The following is a 23,186-nucleotide window of genomic DNA, read 5'->3' as shown; positions in this document are numbered from 1 at the left end:
GTATGCGCAAACACAGGTGCACTTTCTATCCCCTAACTCTCATAATCCGATGGGACGGCAATCCGACACGACCGGAAAGAGTTCAGGCGCAGGACCAACGGATTTACGTGTTTTCCGAAGCACGGGAGTGTACACACTTCCGACTTCCAGACTTCGGGCTCCTACTGAAAATTTTCTGACATAAAAAGGGCATATAATAATATACGAATATATATATATGAATAAAACACAGTACAAAGTGAAAATTCTTATGAAAATGCCATAACATAAACATTAAACAAATATTACGAAAATTTTTGATAAACGCATAAAAAACGCAAGGCGATTCTGTACTGAGCTTTATGCATATATATTATATTTCCCTAACATTGGTCTCTATGGGCGAATAGATATACTGGCGTTTTATATGTCATTGATTAAGAAATGCTCGGGATAAAATTCTTTTATCCGTACGAAGTCGGGACGGGGAGAGAAAGAGATAGAAACAAGCTTTTATTTAACCTGCAATGTTTATTATTTGTTAAAGTTTAATGTTGTAAGCTGAATTTGGACATGTTATGCTACGGACTTGAAATTTAACACTTTGGTTCGGTTTTGATAACAATGCGTTTCTATTGTAATAACCTGATTATATTCCTAGGATTGGCTCCAGATAATGGAACTCCTCAACGACAACAGCACAGACAATAAATTTTGTATATAAAATCTTTTCTTTAAAATGTTTTTTTATTTATTATTAATTTCCTTATTAGTGTTTACTTTTGAAACAATTAGTTTTTTTTAATATTATTAAAAAAAGAATTTTGAGTTTTTATTAAATAAACTAGCTGCCGCGTGCCCACTTCGTTGAGCGGTAAACATTTTTACTTGTGACGAAATTATGAGCGTGGTTCGATTAGTACTGAGTGCTATGATTTATTTCCTGACTGACAAAATTCGCGTTGACTGAACATTAATAAAATTGTCTTGCGTATTTGGTTGTTTAAATTATCTCTTAAACTTTGTAACCAAAATCATACTGGAAAAATGGATTTTATCTAAATAAAATTTTCGTGGTGATAAAGCAATTTATTGCTAAATAGATTGACGTGTTGTATATAAAAAAAAGCCGTCTAATAGAAATATCAGAAAATAGATTACGACACGGTCGCGGTTCCATACCGTATTATCTCTTTAACCATTCGTCCAAATTATATGCAGTAGAAGGGAAAAGTCTTTTGTTTTAAGCACTTGAAATGATCAGTTTACTTATTTTGATAAGATTTCATAATTGTTGATAATATATGACCATCTTTTCATTCTCTTTAACCATTCGTCCAAATTATATGCAGTAGAAGGGAAAAGTCTTTTGTTTTAAGCACTTGAAATGATCAGTTTACTTATTTTGATAAGATTTCATAATTGTTGATAATATATGACCATCTTTTCATTTTTTCGGATTATTATATAGCCAATGACATTTACAAATAATGTGGTTTTCTATCGGTAAAATAATTTTTAAATTCGGTTCAACAGATCCAGAGATTACGCTACAACCTCACAAAGTTACCTCTTTATAAAATAAGTATAAATTAAATGTATATGTATGTATTATTCTTAAATAATATTTTAGCTTATTTTATAAATTGCCTTTTCGATAATTAAGAAAAACATATTCGACAGAGTTAATTATTACATTATATTAATTAAAAAAATTTATCAAATAAAAAAATAAACTTTTTATAATATATTAATTAAAAAATAAACATATTAACAAGCTTTTTAAATTTCCCAAATCTCGTCCAAATAAAGTTGTTAAAACAAAATAAATGACTCACCCCAATAAAACGACTGTTTGAAGAAGAAACATGATTATTACTAAAATATTATAATAAAATTACATTCGAACAAAACTATTTAAAAAAAAACTCGTTTATAGACAACAGGATTGTCCAAACTATGGCCCGCAAGCTCTATTAAAAATTTGTGTAAACCCGTAACGTTTGTTCTCGAGAATATAATGATTGTATGGTGACCTTTTTTACTCGCAATGGAAACTTTCAGAAAGGTACCGACCTGGGTCCTTACCTTTAACCACTGATGGCCGTCCTCAGCACGGATTAGAGAGGCTGCGGGACAGCGGAGCTCTTCTCAGGGGGCGAAGGTAATTTCGCCCTCCCGATAGTGCGTACGGCAGCACAAAGCCATCCCGGATGCCGTCCTCCTCAGAGCTTGTATGGTGACCTAGCTGAACTTGACCTATAGGACTAAGTAAAGTAATTCCGACCCTTACGATAAAAATTTTGAAGTCCCCTGAGGTTAAAGTATCGTACTTTAGATAAAAAGTTAATACCATTACTAGCTACCCAATAAAAAAATTCGCTCAACTTCCGTACTTAAAATAAATAGTTGAAATTTTGCACATTATATTATACCTTATCTATATAATAGTATAATAAACGAAGTTATTATATAATAAACGTTATTAGGAGATACATGTCGCTAAATTTAAAGCCGCAGACCCGGAGGTCCTAATTCCAGGTCGGGCCAATAGTTATTAGGTTTTTCGGTCGAAAATTCTCAATAGCCAACTGGTGTCTGGAAGTTGGAAGTGTGTACACTCCCGTGCCTCGGAAAGCACGTAAAGCCGTCTTCCTGCACCTGAACTCTTTCCGGTCGTGTCGGATTGCCGTCCCATTAGATTATGAGCGTTAGGGGATAGAAAGTGCACCTGTGTTTGCGCATACACTTGTACACAATAATGTGTCCTGCGCAATTGGCTAATATCTCTTGAGAATGGCCTCCGTGGCCGAAATTGGTCTGGAGGACATTATTATTATTATTTATTTTATATATAGCCTAATATATCGACGTAGTCGTAGTGAAAATTGACGGTCTAGGTCGCTAATGTAGCGAACGCGAACACTTCAACATATACAAAACGTAAAACGTGTAATATAGATTTGTAGGTGTTCAAAATGTTAACAAAAGAATGTCAACGATAGGATATACTTCTTTCTCTAATCTTTTATAAATAACTGTAGTTAAAAGAAATTAAAAATAAAGTCACCCGTAGTTTAGATTAACAACCCTGTAGCTTAGTCACAAAGCATAACGAAAAAAAAACATATTATATATTATATTATAAACGCCGGTTGGCGTGGTTGGTAGATACTTGCCTTACGCGCCAAAGATCGTGGGTTCGATTCCCACACAGGATAGACATTTGTGTGTATAAGCATGTCTGTTTGCGCCACTAACCTTGCGAACTAGCGGTGACCACTTACAATCAGGTGGCCGCTACTCCGCTACCTATTTTACACATAAAACACGTGAACACGTGCTGTTTAATCCAGGAGCCCATTTAACTCCTAATTTTATGGGCCATAACTTCGCCACCTTTTTTCGAAGCTTTTTGCCGTATTTTTGTGAACCAGTTTCCGCCAGCCGCTTCGACAGTGTTTGAGGGGGGTATGATCAATTTATTCATTCGGTTAAAAAGTGAAAGTATAACAAACAAACTATTGTAACATTTGTTAGGATTATAATATTTATACCCAGTTATCAGTTTAAATATAATTAAATTCAATATTTATATTGACATATATTGTTACCTACTTGATTAGTTGAAATATTTTGGCACTTTACTAATAATAGCAGCTAATATAAGCAGTGGAGGTTATATTACTTTTAAATAATAAGATATATATATATATATATATATATATATATATATATAATTATATATATATTTATATATATATATAAATAATAACTAGCTGACCCGACAAACGTTTTGCCATATAATTATATCTACTAAAAAGTAGGTAATTTATTGTAAGTGTATGGGCATGGGATCTATGACAGAAAAAGGAAAGGAGCGCTGTAGACGATAACCGCCGATAAAAACAAAAACACACCAAACATTCATATTCTCAATTCAATGTATTTCATTAGTGTAATGGACATATTCATTGTTTAATAAAAGTTAAATGTAAAATGGAAAAATTAATATATTTTTATCACAAAGTAGTTAATTAATTTCTAAGAGCAATTGAGTCTACAATATTTTTTGTCAGTCCGTCTTTAGCCAACACGAATAAGCTCGATGCTTCTCACCCGAGAACATGCCTCGTATAATTGTCCGTGTGATAAACATGGTGTGCCCAAATCTATATATAATCGTTTTGCCGTGCGACTTATTGTCATTATATTATATGCAAAAAGCATGACCCTGCGATTTTTTTCATGCGTTTATTTATTATTGTTTACTTAGCTTATGCCTACGGATTTTGTATGTGAGTGGTGGCTCATCGTACATTCGTCCCACATTATGTGACAGAACTTTTAAAAAGGGTGTTCGTTATTTGTTTTCTTTATAATATTGGTAAATGGTCATCCCCACCCATATACATTGGCACTATTAAAAATATTAACCATTCCTTACATCGCGAATGCGCCACCAACCTTGGGAACTAAGTTGTCCTTTGTGCCTGTAGTTACACTGGCTCCATCGCCCTTTAAGCCAGAACACACCAATACCAAATATTGCTGTTTGGCGGTAGAATATGTGATAAATATAGAAAATACAAAATCTTTGCGCTGGTTATTTCGCTATCGCATCGTTGGCCATCACCATAATTTTTCTTCTTGCGCGAGAATTTTAATTTTGCCGTGTCTCCTAAGATATTAATTCAAATTAATCCTTTTATAATTCCAGTGAGGCAACCGCGTCTTTTTATTGCCTTTCAATCGATTCAAAACGGCCTTATTAGCATTTACCAGTTTTTATAAAAACAGACAAATTGAATTACTGCTAAATATTTTTTGAAATATAGTTTAATATCTTCACAACTCGAGATGATTTATTTCACACAAACTATTCAAAGGTGGCGCTGCTAACAGAATTCAAATGAAATGAAGTTTTACTTGTTGCATTAAATAATTAAATTTGATTCAGAATGATGATGATAATATTATATCTAAAAGATTTTATTTTGAATATTGTCCAAGTAATTTATACCCTTTAACAATAAATTAAACATCAAAAATATCTTTAAAAGTCTCAAACAATAAAAACAGTCTACTATTAATTAAATATTGTTGTAATTGCTTGATAAATAATGGACTTTAATTTTGTTTTTTTTCTTTAGATAATTTTTTTGACGCTGAGCATATAATTATACTACCATTTCTCTGTAATGCATGTAAATCTTATAGTAACCATTCGAATCATGTGTATATTGAATGTATGTATTGAATTAATTTACATGATTTAATAACATATTTTTCAAAGGTTGTATTATTTACACTTGCTACAATTTCAGTTTCTCGATAAAGATACGATATAAGTCCTGCGTACATTAAAACGATAATAAAAAAAGTGCTGTTATATACTATTTTGATGCGTGTATTCTTGTAATGTTATAATTATTACGGTCAATGTCGCATATCACTATCCGAAATTTCACGACCGTTTTGTGGTGAGTTTCGAGTTTCTTCACAGAATAGTCCTGTTGAACATTCTAAATATTATTCGTATGTATATTTTTTATGTAATTTAAATTTACTCGTAGTAACTTGTTTTTTTTCCTAATGATGCTTAGTTGTTAGATAGATATATTCTTATGGGTGCCCTTGAAATAAGATTAATATAAGAAAAAACTAAAATAATGCTCAAGGAAAATAGCATTAATATACTTTTTTTTTACATTGTGGGTTTCCGTATAAAAGTCAAGCCAGCCAAGTGGTTAGATCGCATAAATCTTAATCAATGGTCGTGGGTTCAAACCCGGGCTGAGTTTTTTTATCTGCTTAATTTGTGTTTATAATTCATCTCGTGCTTGACGGTGAAGGAATACATCGCAAGGAAACCTGTATGTGTCTAATTACACTGAAATTGAGCCACATGTGTATTCCACCAACCCGCATTAGAGCAGCGTGGTGGAATAAGCTCCATACCTTCTCCTCAAGGAGAAGAGGCCTTAGCCAGTAGTGTGACATTCGCAGGCTGTATAAAATTAATGTGCGCAATTAATACACACAATCACCCGATAAGCGACATTTATAATTAAGGCCGGTTGATCAATAAATTTTAATTAATTAATTGATTATACTCACAACGAAGCACTGCTTGTTATTCTCAGAAAATTTAAATAGTTAAATACTTTATAGCTTAATTAATTGTTCGATATGTTATTTAAAAATATCATTATTTTCATCTAATCATTGAGGAACTTGGCTTCAAGTTCCATCAATAATAATATAGTAAGTCGAGATGGCCCAGTGGTAAGAACGCGTGAATCTTAACCGATGGACGTGGGTTCAAGCCCGGGCAAGCACCACTGAATTTTCATGTGCTTAATTTGTGATTAAAATTCATCTCGTGCTTTTCGGTGAAGGAAAACATCGTAAGGAAACCTCCAAGTGTCTAATTTCATCATAATTCTGCCACATTTGTATTCCACGAACCCGCATTGGAGCAGCATGGTGGAATAAGCTCCAAACCTTCTCCTCAAAAAGCGAGAGGAGGCCTTAGCCCAGCAGTGGGACATTCACAGGCTGTTACTGTACTACTGATAAGAATCGATAAGAAACTCAATAGTTCAGTTCAAAGAATATTAATTCTCAAAAAAGACGAACGTCACTTACATGAGAACAACATGACATGAAGTTAAATATAATAATGGTCGCCATAAAGGTATGTACTAAAGTAACAAGATAAAAAGTAAGTTTCTTATGTCACCAGTATTAATATTCCAAAATGTTACGTGAGAGCCGATACTTGAACTCGTTAATTGAGCTTACATTTTCTATAGTGGGTAGTAATTTGTTATAAAGTTGTACTGTTATTCAAACGTTATATCTTTTCGTGCATACTTAGTTCTAATTTTCGGGAGAACTAGTAAACTAGGTCGGCGGGCGCTACGCTTACTCTTACATGCTTCACAAAGGACAAATCAGAATGTATGGATTTACTAACGATTTTTCGTATTAAGATACATGAGTTATATATATATAAAGCTGTCGTAGGTTCATAATCCTTGTTTCATTGTAAATTTTTGTTGTAGGTGTTAGAGGAATATCCAAAAAGTATTTTCATCATTTTATTTTGTTTCCTTTGAAGTTCTTGTAATTTTGTTTTAGCAGCATTACTAGTTTCTCTTTTTCATCAATAAATTACAATTTTTATATATTAATTTGTTTTAAAATTTAATTAGTTACTACCTTTTGTTGTTGTTCTTTATTTAAATATTTCTTATTTCTGTTTTTATTTTATTTTCGATTGCTATATTTTGTTATTTCTCCTGTAATCGGTTGTGCATAGTTAGTTTAAAGTTAATGTAAAAAGTGTTTTGAATGTGGATTATGTTCAACTGTTGGAGATCCAAATAAATAAATAAACATCAATGAATCCAAGTTATTTTATCATTTATATAATCCTATGCAGTATAAGCCTTATTTATTGTTAATAGTTGCTTTAACATTATTTCAATTTATTTATCAAAGCTTAAAATTGTTGCGTATTGTTATTATATATATAAAAAACTCATCATTTCATGACATCGATAATTACATACACAATCAAATTAAAAATAGTAATTATATTCAAATGGCGATTTTGTTATTGGATATGACAATTAAATTAAATAACTAAAATAAAAATAAAATACGTTTATGTTTTACTTGGGCCCTTATTTTAGATAAATATTTCATCACACATGAAATATTTATCTAATATTCATCATCTATGTATTTTTTTATTAAAACTAAAAAAACGAAACAGATATTTATATATATTAATTTGAATACTTGGTTAATAGACACTAAGTACTTTTTAAATTTTATTTTAAACACATTAACAATGGAATAATGAATATTATAATGTTCGTTCTTAACAACACAGAATACATTTAAAAAGTAATGAAATCAATATAAAATTTAAGCTATTTCTCAAAGCTTGGGCTTTATTTGTGCGCTTTGAGCTCCAAGATCCAGGACGTAAGCCCACATTTAGGCAAGTATCGTTCAGTGACCGGTTCTTGATTACGCACGCGTAGAAGTGTGCAGATGCTCGAGGCGTTCTTTTTTTATCAGGATTTTCGAAGTCCACTTCGTAGAGACCAAACTTTGATCTGTATTGTGCAAAAAAAATATTTGGGAGACGTGGAAAATTTAGGCCCTTTCAACTAACGAGTTGATACAAGTAATGATATAAGATAAATAATTTGCTTATTGATACGAAAACAGATGAGATTAGGTTGAAATCCCAGGCCAGGCCAATAAAAAGTTATTGGGTTTTATTGTCGAAAAATTTCAGTAGCAGCTTGAAGTTGGAAGTTAGTATACTCCTCTTGAACTCTCTGGTTGTGTTGGATTTCACTTACATCGGATTATATGAGTGAAGGAATAGAGAGTGCACCTACGAGTATGTCCGCGCATATTGTGCACTATATAATATGTCCTGCGCAGTTAGCTAATCTCCTTTGAGATTGGCCGTCGTGGCTGAAATTGGTCAGGAGAATATCACCATAGAATAGACTTACGTATATCCCTGTAGCCATTCGAAGTTGTCTATGAGTGACCACACTGTGTATCCTACGACATTAACTTTATCGACTTTTATAGCCATTAGAATCTGAAAGTTAAAAAAAAAATCACAAAAAAAAAAACAAAACAAAAATAGTAACCTGTAAATATCCTGTCTTGGAAGGGTACTGGGCTAAAGTATTTTTTAAAGAGAAGCTTTAGAACTTACTCCACCATGCTGTACATGTAGGTTAGTAGATATGTCAGATTTTCATCCGACACATACAGGATTCTATATGATAATTTTCTTCACACGAGATAAAATATGCATCATTAGAGCGGCGCGAAATAATAAGCTCAAAATCTTCTCTTCTAAAAGAGCTTTTACTGGTGGGCTAAGATCTCAATTTACCCCATCAGTGGGACACTTGTTACTAAGCGTTTGCAATTACGTTAAAGTACCCAGTAAGTTTAGTGAAATATCTTTTGTCAATCCTTTCGTAAATGATCCTTGGGTAAGAGCTGATCAAGGTTGGTAACATCCACTTAATTATCGGCTAATCTGTTTCCAAACATTCGTACATTATGGTGGTATTAATTCTCATAATTCAAATCGAAACAAACGTAAAGTAATGACAAAGTTCAAAGGTAACAATCATTAAAAAAAAACTAAAAACTAATTGAAAGGTTCTGACGGGAAGGGGATCAGTAGAATGAAATGAAGTGGAGTGAAGTACAGTGAAGTTTAGTGAAGCTTATTTGTTAAGATAGGATGTATGTAGATAATTAAGTCTACTGATTATACGGTTAGATATGTCGAAAACTACCTGTTCTAAGTATTTTTTCAAGAAGTCAATTCTATCATAGTCATCGAGCTGACCAGTTGAGGAATAGCCGTTCTCTGTGATCAAGATATCAATGTCACCATATTGTTTCTTCAACCACACCATCTGCCTCCGGATGCCTTCAGGGTATATCTTAAAATTTACAAAATTGTCATGAAAAAGGCAATCTTTCTGATCGAGCTTTCCAAATTGCAGTGATCGTGAATATAGGTAATAAAGTCATATTAATTTAACTATGAAACTGTATTCAAAAATAGCGCACTGTTTAGATTTTTCCTTCGTCACATAAAAACCGATATTAAAAAAAAATCTAACGGCGGGAAAACTGTATAATAAACTTGATTTGAATATAGAATTCTCAGTAGAATGAAATATATCTTCAAACTAGACTATACTAAAAATCGGCAATATTGGACCTAATAAAATGTAGTCGTGATGAATATTTATAAATAATAGATGTGATGCATAGTCATAATTACTGGCATCATTTTGGATTCTCCATAGTGTGCATGCGGTGGTGGTTCTAACACGGCGTTCAGGTCTGGTAATGCTTTAAGGAACACATACTCTGTAACTTCCCCTTTCTTCGCCGGTCTGATCGTGTACGTGGTGTACTGATTCATGGCAAAGAAATCGGCTGTTCCTGTGATAATAGTATAAATTGTTAACTTAAACTGTTTTGTTTTTTTTTATGTGTTACCAACAGTGATATAGGAAATGGTTGCAAGGTTACAAAAAATAGAAATATTTGATGATTCTTTCGATGCAGTTTAATTATCTATTTATATACTTTTTAATTTATCAATAGTTGGTAATTTTTTATAGATTGGCCACCAACTCATACTCTACCACCAAACAGAAATAATATTGTTGTGTTCCTGTTTGAAGGGTAATTGAGCCAGTGTAACTACAGGCACCAGTGGCCTAACATTATAAATCTTAAGGACGATAGCACATTGGCGATGTAAGGAATACTTAATATTTCTTAAAGCGTTAATTTCTATGAACGGTGATGACCACTTACCACTCACCTTAGATGGTCTATTTACGGGCAAATAGAACCTCTACATACTTTGTAAAAAAAAGAGTAAATTCAATGGGTGTTATGTGGCCTTAAAACTTTCAATGCGAGAATAGATTATAATGAAAAAGAGATTATATAACTGGTCACAGGTTTACTTAATGTCAACTGTCATTGCAATCGGCTTAGTGGTTTAGTTGTAATGATATAACAAATAGACAGCTGCTTTCGCTACGACATATCTTGAAGTCCGAATATGCATATAATGATGCATATGCACATGCTAACGACACAGTAAAGGTTATGTCTTCACCATGTTGGAATCAAATAAAAAAAAAACCTTTGACAAATTCCCTCTCCTCATCAGTGAAAGCAAGAACCCTGAAGCTGTTGAACCCTTGTGCTAGACTGTTTTTCAACATCATCTTCTCAATAGAAGGCGGCCAGCCGCCGTTCTTGGAAAATATTGCGTGAGTGAACCTACCCACCTAAAATTTATTTATAGCTTAAATTACGCTGTTTATTATAATTAATTTTGAAGGCATTTTTAATTATAAGGCATAATGTAAAATATATAATTATTGAATTGGCCCGTTGGCGCAGTTGGCAGTCACCCTGCTCTTCGATCCGAGTCTGAGTTTATTATGTATGCAAATTATTTAATACTATATATGTAAATATGTATATCATATTTACATACAACACAGGTATTAAGATGCCTTCCTGAGGAACAGACGATCGCGTGTGTAGTTTAAAAGTAAAGAAATGTTAAAACAATATAAGTTACTAATTGTTTTGTTTTGTAAAATCACAAAAACTGGTCTTGGGAAGCTTGCTTCGATAGTGCGTATATGTGCCAAACATAAGGAATTGGCAAAAATTATACAAAACATTGACATCTATCAAGAAAGTTTCGAAACTAAAAAAATGCATTATTTTAAGTCGGTTAGTTCATCATTAAAATATTGGGTAGTAATTGTTAAATTAGATCTCCTTAATATATTACTCTAAATTCCTCTTGTTGCTTTTACAAATCTTGTTTACGCGATAATCTATGTACACTAATAATGGATATAAATATCAATGTGTGTGTTTTTGTGTAATATGTATACTGTGAGTGTGCTTATTAAATAAATAAAACCAAGATTTTTTACCATGTATTCTCTTCCCAGCGTGGCAAGTTCCTCGTCTTTAGCCGAGTGAGGTTCTATCCATATTAAGTGGTTTGCGATGGATACTCGACCTGTGAAATTAACGATAATTTAAGTTTTTTTAATGAAAAAGTTAGGTTACTTTAAAGGGGCCACAAAGTTGTGTTACTCTTGGTGTCGCGGGCCGCAACCATAAAATATTTAGGTAATTAAACATTTTTTTTTATTATTTCGTGACGTTTTAAATACTTTGCACTGTCCGTTACCACAAGCAGTTGATTAAATCAAATTATTTAGGTGTTATTAAAAACAACAAACTATTTATTTATAACACCTCACTGAAAAACGACTAAACGTTATTGCAGTGCTTTTTATGGATTTAATTATGGACATGACAAGCGATTTTCATGGTTATTTATTTATTGATGTAAGAAACGCGTATTCATAAAATTAACACCAAAACTTACGACAATAGTGGGCTAGTATAGTGTCATAAGAAAGACTTTGTTAAGTGCCTCTCCCTATTCGATATTATGTAAAATGCTTGCAGTGATCAAATCTATCTACATTATGATTCCCTCACTAAGTTGAAATCAACTTGTACTGGATTATCATACTTTGATTAGTAAAATAACTTCTTTTATAAGACATTTTCAGATATACATAATTTTGTTATACGTTTTTTTTTCATTTCTATTATTGTTATTATAATTGTTAATAGTTTATCTATACTTAGTGTTACATGAATTTTCTGTAGATATTTTTTTCTTTTTATGTTTAATTACCAGGGGTGTACTATTATTAGTTGTTACGCTATTCTATGTATTTTTTTTAAATGTACCGTAACAGCCTGTGAATGTCCCACTGCTGGGCTAAAGGCCTCCTCTCCTCTTTTTGAGGAGAAGGTTTGGAACTTATTCCACCACGCTGCTCCAATGCGGGTTGGTAGAATTCACATGTGGCAGAATTTCAGTGAAATTAGACACACGCAGGTTTCCTCACGATGTTTTCCTTCACCGTAAAGCACGAGATGAATTATAATCACAAATTAAGCACATGAAAATTCAGTGGTGCTTGCCCGGGTTTGAACCCACGATCATCGGTTAAGATTCACGCGTTCTTACCACAGGGCCATCTCGGCTATATTTTTAAATGTATTAAGTGTTATATTCAGTGTACACAACTGTTGGTAAAAATTAATAATAAATAAAATACAATACCATGCCATTATAGGCATTTGCGAAAAATTAAATGACACTACAATTATAAAATGCTAACATTACACTCCACTTAAATTAAGAAAATGAAAAGAGATAAGAAAAAAAGTTAACAATCAAACTTAAGAAATGAAAAAAATAATAACCATTGTACTTAGGCCGAAACTCCGTGTCGTATATCCGATATGCCTTCGCGTGAGCCAGCATTGTATGTTTATTACACAAATATGGCGCTAGGAGCGGTTCCTTAATATTCGGAGCGAAAATTCCACTATAGTATCCGTAATCACATATGACAATTACTTCATTTATGGTTATCCAGGTGTTAACGCGATCTGCGTACAAGGAGTACACGACCCTCGCATAGTCTCCGAACCAGTCAACTATCAAAGGATTTGTCCATCCACCTTGAAACAGAAAATATCAAACTTAAACGCTATATTATATTAGAACTGCTTATAGGTATTATGAAATACAATGATGGGTAATTTAACTTAATTTAATTTACAACCATTCACAAGTCTGTACAAAACTTGTACAAACTTGTTGTCTTGCTGATAATAGATGTCTTGATATAAGTATATGAGCACAATGAAGGTGGAATTTTCTTATAGAAAAACCGCTTTTTAAAACAGATGATTAGAAAAATTAATTTGTTCATTTTAGTTAAAATTTTTACCCAAATCTTGAATTATCGCTGGTAATTCCCAGTGATACAACGTTACAATTGGTTCTATGCCCTCAGCGAGGAGGGCATCTATGAGGTCACTATAATATTTCACTCCGGCTTTATTGATCTCGTTCGAAAAACCAGTCGGAAGTATCCGGACCCAGTTTATGGAAAATCTGGAAAATAACAATTTGTCTTTTTTTTATATATATAGAATAGGTAGGCGGACGAGCATATGGGCCACCTGATGGTAAGTGGTCACCAAAGGCCCTTAGACATTGGCATTGTAAGAAATGCCAATGTCCATACCATATATATATATATATATATATATATATATATATATATATATATATATATATATATAGCCAATGTGTCACCAACCTTGGGAACTAAGATGGTATGTCCCTTGTGCCTGTAATTACACTGGCTATGAGAACATTTTGAATCTTTTACTGATAAATTAATTTATATATAAACTGATTTTAAGAAAGGTTAATGTTTACTTGCGTGTTGTTAATTGATTATTCTGAAAAATACGAATGATGGTTGAAGCGTTGAAAATTGTTAAATAAGTTAAAACAGCTAAATGTCGGAGCCGTCTCTATGCCGGTGTCGTGCGATCGATGGCATTCTATGGGGCACCCGTTTGGTCTCTTAGACTATCGGGCGTCCGCCGCTGCAGGACTAAGATCCAAAGTTCGCAGCGGAGAGTGGCTATTCGGATAATGCGGGGATATCACACGATATCCTACGAGGCGGCAACCATCCTAGCGCGCTTTCCGCCCTTGGATATTCTGGCGGATTTGGATGCAAGGGTCTATCACCAGACTCGCATCCTCCGTCGGAGTAGTGGAAACGCGCCCCCTCCGAGTGCGCTCGAGGCGTTAAAGCGGCGGGAACACTGCAGGGTTCTTGCGACGTGTCGCGACCGTCTTTAAGAAGAACGGTACGCCCGCAAACGCATCGTTGGAGCGATCCTGCCAGCCTTCGAAGCCTGGATGAGACGGAAGAATGCGGACAGGGAGATCCTGGTCCGCAAAGTCGGACAAGACCTGTCTCTGCGAGCAATCGTGTCGGCGAAGCTCCGCAGGGAATCGGCGTGGAGGGCTGTAGCCTCCTTCTGTGAGACTATCATGGTCCAGAAAGAGACCGTGGAGCGGGAACGGGAAAGGGTCGATCCTGCTCGGCGGAGACGATGTCGGCGTCGTCTCGGCCCTCCCACAGCCCCGACGGCCGGGGCTTAAAAGATAGGGCGTAACCCTGGAGCCGTGGATGCGTGAGGTGGGGGCCTCGCGTGTCTTATTTCAGACGGCCCTGAGGAAGACGGCAGCCGGGATGGACTCGCGCTGCCGTACGCACTAGCGAGAAGTGCGGGGGGGGGCGATATTACCTTTGCCCCCTGAGGAGAGCTCCACCGAGCCACGAACGGAGCAAACCACGGGAGAGGCCGCGAATGCGTTATATCAACACGATCCCGCAACCTCTCCGATCCGAGGACGGCCATCGCAGTGGTTTTAGTGTCCCCCCCGTGGGAGCTGGGTACCTTTCTGAAGGTTTCCACTGCGTGAAAAAAAAAGCTAAATGTCGCCACCGCATAAACAACAGGGTAATTTAAGGTAGATTTCGGACATGGTGACCAATCTTAAGAGAGATTAGCCAACTGCGCAGGATATATTATAGTGTACAAGTGTGTCAATCAAAATAGCGTATCAATATAAGACGGTTTTTAACATTTCAAAAGTTAGACATGACGTGAGTTTTTGTACATGAACGGTACTGATTTTTTTGGGCTACCGTCTATAGATACTGACGACGTAAGATTTATTACCACCCTTAGTAATTAAGATGTTGTGTCCCTTATTATTATACTGATTATACTTATTATTGCTGTTTGGCGGTAGTAAAGTTAGGAGAATAATTAAAAGGAATTAACCGATAAAACTGTAGTCCTAATTCTGCTGCAATTCTCACGTCCTCGCGCCATTTGTGGTAGGAGTCGGCAGCGATGTCACCCGTCGCATTTCCACAAAACATTTCCGGATTACTATGAACCACTTTGTCCCACACATTTACACCTTTACCTGTCAAAAAATTGAAATTCGTTAAAAAATTAAATTCATCGGGTATAAATTAGAAGGCGAATTTACGAATAATTACAAAATATATGTTTTTATAGTGTCCATACTAAATACTAAATTAATAATATATAAATAACGTTTAAACAGAAATAATTTAAATAGATAGAAAAAAAAATTATATAAATTAAATAAACATTAAAATAATTAGAATTTTATTAAATAATACAAAGCAGAATAAGAATTTCCATGGAACAAATCATAATAATGAATCACTTCTAGGAAGCGCGCGCTAATTTATTGTTATTTTTTGGCACAATAAATGCGTGACAATGTGATAATTGGATGTAGGTGATTTATTGATTTCCAAAGAGGAAAATCAACAGAAATATTTTCAAACAAAGGTCATAATTTTGCAATCACGGTGACCTAATGGTCAGAACAAGTGAATCTTAAATTTAGATTGCAGGATTGAGATTGAATTTATATTTTGCCAATTAATACATTTAAGTCATTTGTTAAAAGAAAATTATTATACAAGGCATATTACTCAGCAAGAATATATACATGATAATAAAGCGTAGTGTATTTGATTGACATATCAAAGATATGAAAAGTTATTTTAAATCTTAAACAGGATTATGGATTAAGTTTTTTGCCGGAATTTACATTCCGCCTTTTAGCGTGCTTTTAAAAGTCGACTTGAATAAATTATATTTGGATTTTAATTACAAATGCGCGGTATAGGAATCCCGCATGTGATGGAATAAGCTTTAAATCAATTTCCAGGAGGAGAAGACCCAAATAGATTACAATTAGGCTTAGGACTTACCTTATGTTTAAGATTCGTCCTAATTTGTTTTTAATATTTATTGAAATAAAATTTTACCTTCACGGGACACCTGACAAAATTTATATTTTTATTATAAAACAAATAAATAAATATTTAAGGAGACGACGACGAAACTATTTTTATTTATTCAATAAATAAAAACAGTTTCGTTAATGAAACAAATACATTTTTCTTATTATTACAATAATAGAGAGCGGTGGAGGCGTCTTACCTCCAAGAAGCGCCAAAATTTATTTCACATCTTAATTTTTTACATTTAATTTAATGTATGTTTATTTATAAAGTCGAGATGGCCTAGTGGTTAGAACGCGTGAATCTTAACCGATGATCGTGGGTTCAAACCCGGGCAAGCACCACGGAATTTTCATGTGCTTAATTTGTGTTTATAATTCATCTCATGCTTGACGGTGAAGGAAAACATCGTGAGGAAACCTGCATGTGTCTAATTTCATTGAAATTCTGTCACATGTGTATTCTACCAACCCGCATTGGAGCAGCGTGGTAGAATAAGCTCCAAACCTTCTCCTCAAAAGGGAGAGGAGGCCTTAGCCCAGCAGTGGGACATTAACAGGCTGTTACTGTTACTGTTGTTTATTTGAAATATTGAATATTGAAAGCTCACCATCAGCATCCCAGCCTCCTTCTATTTGATATGACGATGTTGCGGCTCCGAATTTAAAGTTGGGAGGGAAATTATGGTCGACACACCATGATACTTGCCACACGAAACTATAACGAAATAAATTGACATGGTTAAAAATATATGATTCTTTTAGTTTTTAAAGTAATATCTAGTACATGTATACAAACGTAAAAATTGTAGAAATAACAGAACGCTCGGTAAATGTGAAATATCGAAATTGATGGTCATTGAATTTTTTTTTTAATTTCAAATATAAATTTGGAGAAAATAAATATAAATATGGTTTAATATATTTGAAGCGATTGAAAACGCGACGCGCACACACAAGTGTGTGCGTGTAGTTCATTGAAAATCGGTCAAATATGTATTCCACCAACCCGCATTGAAGCAGCGTGGTGGAATAAGCTCTAAACCTTCTCCTCGAAAAAGGAGATGAGGCCTTAGCTCAGCAGTATAACATGGACATACTTTATATCAAAATTTTAATTAATTTTGTTATTGAATTCGATAAATCATAAAATGAAAAAAATATATAAATCAAACGAAGTTCGTTAACCGCCCAATTGATGGTGTGGGTGGACCTATGAGAGATAAGGTCAATTTGTCAATGTTAAAAAAAATCGAAGTTATAAGACAGGTATATTATTTAAAAGCGTAATTATTGCATACTAGAGACTTTACGAGTTTCGTCTGCGGTAAACTTTACTTTTTCGCTCCCGTATTTTATTCGTCATCTTATAAAGTATTATAACATTTGTCAATATGTATAATAAAGTATAATTAGTTACTACAGGAACGGACATAGAGATACCTATGTACACAAAGTACATTCCGAGGCGACAGGAAATTATATTATTTTTGGCTGGCTCCTCGGCTCGCTCCAAAGCCGGTCTTGCAGGCCTAAGCATAAATCCGGGACTGTTTATTTCAAGCAAAATACAAACGTACGTACAATCTCTTCATCTACATATATAGATTTGAAATTATCTCAAGAGATTAAATATTCAGCGGTATTTGCTTCCAGAACTTTTTTAATACTTTCAATGAATTCAATGAACCAGTATCGTTTTACTGATCACGGTGAGCGTTGCTGCTAATTCCGACGAGTTTTGAGGTAAGACCACCCGCCCGATGGTCAGACGATTTTAGGAAAATGGCGGGTGCTCAATGGAAGCGACTACCACAGGACCGGTAGAATTGGCGCTTGTGAGAAGGCCTATGTCCAGCAGTGGATAAATGTGGGCTGAATATGATTTGAGGTAAGCCCGCTTCCGCTATGGCTTCCAATTCGACTTCGACTTACATCCGTGGCTTATTTTAAGGTAAAATTTTCTAGAAAGAAAGCGACCAAACCAAAAACAGACGATGCATTCACTTTCGGTACCTAATCAATATACGTGGTTGATAATGTTTGTCTGCGTGCGTTACTGTCATCACGGAAATCGTATTCGAAAATAACCTAGGTTAAGTCAGTAACTTATAATAATTGTAACACTATTAGTTACTAATTTGTTTTTATAGTTAATCTCGTACTCGGTGGTGAAGGAAAATATCGTTAGGAAACCTGCTACGCATTGGAGCAGCGTGGTGATTAAGCTCCAAACCTTCTCAAGGAGAGGTCTTAGCCTAGTAGTGGAACATTCAGAGGCTTAACAGGCTGTCGCCTTTACCTATATAACATATTTTGTAATCAGTTCTCTGCCCACACCCGGACGAAATCGCTGCTTTAACTATTAGGCCGCCTGTTGCATATCATACATGTTTAGTAAATCAATATATATTATTATCATATATATCATATATATGTATATATATATATAATATATACGAATTCTAACTGACACTGCCCGTACTTTAATTGGGCAACATCGAGGTCCTTATATATTCATGTCCATGTGTTTATTGATAAAACAATTACATTTTACAAATGACTTTAATCTAATTGAAACAAAAGTAATGAATCTGATTAATATGGACCAATTCCGGCTACGGCGGCCAATCTCAAGAGAGATTAGCCAAGGACATATTAAAATGCACAAGTGTGTGCGCAAACACAGGTGCACTCTTTATTCCCTAACTCTCACAATCCGATGGGACGGCAATCCGACACGACTGAAAAAATTTCAGGCGCATGACCAACGACTTTACGTAATAATTTAGCAGTGCTATCAGCAAATCGCTTAGAATATTGAAACTTTCGGCTTGTTAATGGTTACTCCTTTACGATTGCAATAGATTATGTTAGTGCAATACGTTGTTACGTTACGATAATTAGGGAAGGGTTTTTGGGGTTCACGCTTGCTTCACACCAAATTTTATCAAAATCGCTTTAGTAGTTTAGCCGCGAAAGCGTAACACACAGACAGAGTTACTTTCGTATTTATAATATTAATGTTGTTGTTTAAGTCATTTTAGTTCCCAATGTTAACCGCAATTATTTTTGGTATAGTTAATAATTTTTACAATGGCAATGTCTATACGGTACGGTAACCTACCTTAGTCAATCTATTATAATTAAAAAAAAAATACAAATAAATAATTTAACATCAACAACAATAACATTTAACACGCTGACAGTTATCTATATCGGTCAATCTATTTACGCAACAATTGAGAAACGTTTTAACTCATGAATTTCAAGCATGAATATTTACATATATATTAACTCGTTGTAAAACAGCGATAAAACTACGATATTAATGGCTTATATGTTTTTTTTTTATATTTATATAAATACTTAAATACTTAAGTCATTAATATCGTAGTTTTATCGCTATTTTACAACGAGTTAATATATATGTAAATATTTATGATTGAAATTCATGACTTGAAACGTTTTTCTAGTAAGTAGTAAGAAGTATTAACTATACCACACATTAATGTGGTTAATAACCTTGTGAACTAAGATGTTATGTACTTTGTGTAATTACACTGGCTCACTCACCTTTCAAACCAGAACACAACAATACCAAGTACTGCTGTTTTGCGGTAGAATATCTGATAATATTCTGGGTCATTTTTCACACACGGCCATCTGATCCCAAATTAAGCTTGTACAAAGCTTGTGCTATGGAAACCAGACAACTGATATACTACATATACTACTTTTCTTTTGTTAATACATACCTATATAGATAATTACATCCAGACTCAGGACAAACAGACATGTTCATGCACACAAATGTCTGTCCTGGGTGGGAATCGAACCCACAACCTTCGGCGTGGAAGGCAAGTATCTACCAACCACGCCAAAAGGCTCGTCAGTAGAATATCTGATGATTGGGTGGTGCCTACCCAGACGAGCTTGCACATGGCCCTACCAGCAATGTATGCAATTCTACTAATTAATAACGATTACGATACGTTCCCGATTCAATTCCAGTCCAACTTTGACTATTCCATATCTATTGGGATCTAAACCAAACCGATATGTCGTTATCATATTCCGTAATATAAAAACCAAACGAAATTGTAAACTTTTATATCAATAGTTTATAATTAAATTAAAGAATAGTAAAATGAATAAACGGCGACGATAACGCTCCGATTTGTTTGCGATAAAGTGACAATTTGTTAGCAGAATTGCTCTCCTGGATACCATCCCATTCTGGACGGCGTTTTTTTCTACAATTTCTATATTTTGTCTAACAGTAATAGCTTGTAAATATCCCACAGCTGGGCTAAGGCCAGCTCTATTTTTTTGAGGAGAAGGTTCGGCCATCTGAGCCAAGACGTGTGCTTGACGGTGAAGGAAAACACAGTGAGGAAACCCGCATGCGTCTAATTTCACTGAAATTCTGCCACATTATGTGTATTCCACCAAACCGCTTTGGAGCGGCGTAGTGGAATAAGCTCCAAAAACCTAAAGTCTGTTTAGTTATATTGAAATTCTGTGTTATTCTTATCGGTTTCAGTTCAATGGCATTTATTTCTCATAGAACATACTGTTCACTTATACAGACATTTTAAAATACAATATACTTTGTTTACACAGCAGCATGCATTGTATAAATTATAGTTTTTATTTGTTTCAAGCTACAATATTATCTAATTATATTTCTAGAAATGTTAATTAATCTTATATGGGTATTTTATTGTATGAAATAATTTAGCTATTTAGCTTGTTTCTAAATTATGTTATATTCTGACAGCTTTTAATAGAATCCGGAAGGCTATTTTATAGAAGTGCACATTCGCACAATATGTTATTATTTCCTTAGGTTATCAATGTATAATTAAGTCTTTAAGATCAAAAGTCAAATAGGAAATGAGCTAATGATCCTTAAAAATTCCTAAAAAGATCTTAAGCTAAGAATCATCTCGATCACATCAGGTTTCAAAGAGAAACCAACGCATCAAAATCGGTAAATTCGTTTGAGAGCTACGATGCCCTAGACAGACATACACGTAAAACGTATAACACCTCTCTGTTTATAACAAGTATTAAAAAAAGGAAATTAAAGTCACATATATGACGTCAATAGTCTAAATTTAAAAGGATGAACCAAAATGACCAACCCGAATTGGAGCAGCGAGGTGAAATAAGCTCGAAAACCTTCCCAAAAAAGGGAGAGGAGGCCTTAGCCCAGCAGTGGGACATTCACATGTTGTTTCTGTACAAAAGGATGAAACTGCAAAACGCAGCAATTTATATAATAATATTATATACTACAGTCTCCAAAACGCGCTACATATTCTTGTATAAGTTTTATAAATACATCTCCTCATTTATTGGTAAAGATATTTCTTTTTTAAAATAAAAATGTTAGAACCGATCATTTGAATAAAAATAATAATAATCATACCTTCTGATGTTTTACAATATTACGTTTGAATAAAAAGACTATCACATTTATGGAACACGTAAAAAAATTACTTACCACAAGGAAATGACTGTTTTATACCGAAACATGATGATTACTAAGATATTGTAGCGAATGAGTACAAATGCTGATATAAACAAATTTAGCTAGAGTGAACTGCAGTACTATTCTGTACTCACTTCATTACTCACTATTTAAATATTGACAACCGACTAGGTGATATACTATTTTGATGCGATTATTCTTGAAACGTTATGATAATAATGGTCAATGTCGCATAACACTATCTGACATTAACGCTACCGTTTTCTGCGGCGTTTCGAGTTGATGTTATTTCTCCCATTTGTGCATAACTTCATATAACTATCTGACCTTAATAATGTGTGGTAAGATTTGCAGGTATCATTCGGTCATCCTCTATACGCATCTTACACGATTGTAGGATATATTAACAAATATATTTGCTCGCCTATCGTGGGCGAAATGTATTAGATACTTATAAAGAAATCATAATATCTGTAAAAGTACATTCCATGCAAATAAAATGATTATTATTGGAACCTATTTTAAATATGTCGAACTAAAAATAATAATAATGTATTAAATATTTTATTATTTATGTACACGAAATTACCGCACGTTTGTGTAAACAAATAAAAATCGCATACAAGCCGCACCGGCACCGCACCGCTGTCGCTTCGTTGCGCGTACGTTGGAATAGTAAGCACCGATCATAATAATTAAACTCTGAACTGTATATCTTTGTAGATATCGATCCTCTCTCATACCAGAACACTTTCCTTTCCTGCACTTTATTAATCAATAATTCACAATCAATTTCTTCCATGATATTTGTTTACAAAATGCATGAGAACTTTACCTTGTCGGCGTGATATTAACCGCGTGTAGTACACACACCGCCAGTGCGGCGGCTGTGCGGCGCCGGTACGGCTGGTGTAGGATTTTTATTTGTTTACATTAACTTATGATAATAATAATAATATCCTGGGACACTTTTTCACACACGGCCATCTGATCTCAAATTAAGCTTGTACAAAGCTTGTGCTATGGAAACCAGACAACTGATATACTACATATACTACTTTTCTTTTGTAAATACATACTTATATAGATAATTACACTCAGACTCAGAACAAACAGACATGTTCATGCACACAAATGTCTGTCCTGGGTGGGAATCGAACCCACAACCTTCGGTGTGAAGTGCGAGTATCTAGCAACCACGCCAACCGGCTCGTGAAAACTTGCGTTGCGGCTTCATCTCCGTGCATAGAAAGTCACGCCTCAGAAGAGCCGGTGGAAAAACAACGGTTTGGGCAAATCTTATGTTTACAATTCTCATTATAATATATATTT

General features: G+C 34.3%; 1 protein-coding gene across 1 annotated transcript; it reads right to left on the bottom strand.

Moving 5' to 3' along the window:
- Window positions 1–994: 994 nt before the first annotated feature.
- On the bottom strand, window positions 995–21,912 carry LOC126777315 (myrosinase 1-like). The gene is made up of 12 exons (XM_050500318.1): window positions 21,867–21,912; window positions 16,966–17,072; window positions 15,349–15,496; window positions 13,422–13,588; window positions 12,889–13,149; window positions 11,529–11,617; window positions 10,715–10,862; window positions 9,833–9,996; window positions 9,336–9,485; window positions 8,526–8,617; window positions 7,991–8,114; window positions 995–1,018 (listed from the first exon to the last, which is right to left on the bottom strand). Exons 1-12 carry the CDS (start codon window positions 21,896–21,898, stop codon window positions 995–997), a joined length of 1,506 nt encoding a protein of 501 aa, XP_050356275.1. The 5' UTR covers window positions 21,899–21,912.
- Between the last annotated feature and the right edge of the window lie 1,274 nt (window positions 21,913–23,186).

The sequence above is a fragment of the Nymphalis io genome, chromosome 22, assembly GCF_905147045.1.
Source record: "Nymphalis io chromosome 22, ilAglIoxx1.1, whole genome shotgun sequence".
NCBI classification, from domain to species: domain Eukaryota; kingdom Metazoa; phylum Arthropoda; class Insecta; order Lepidoptera; family Nymphalidae; genus Nymphalis; species Nymphalis io.
The sequence above is the reverse complement of the archived record's forward strand: the minus strand, read 5'-3'. Positions and strand labels throughout refer to the sequence as shown.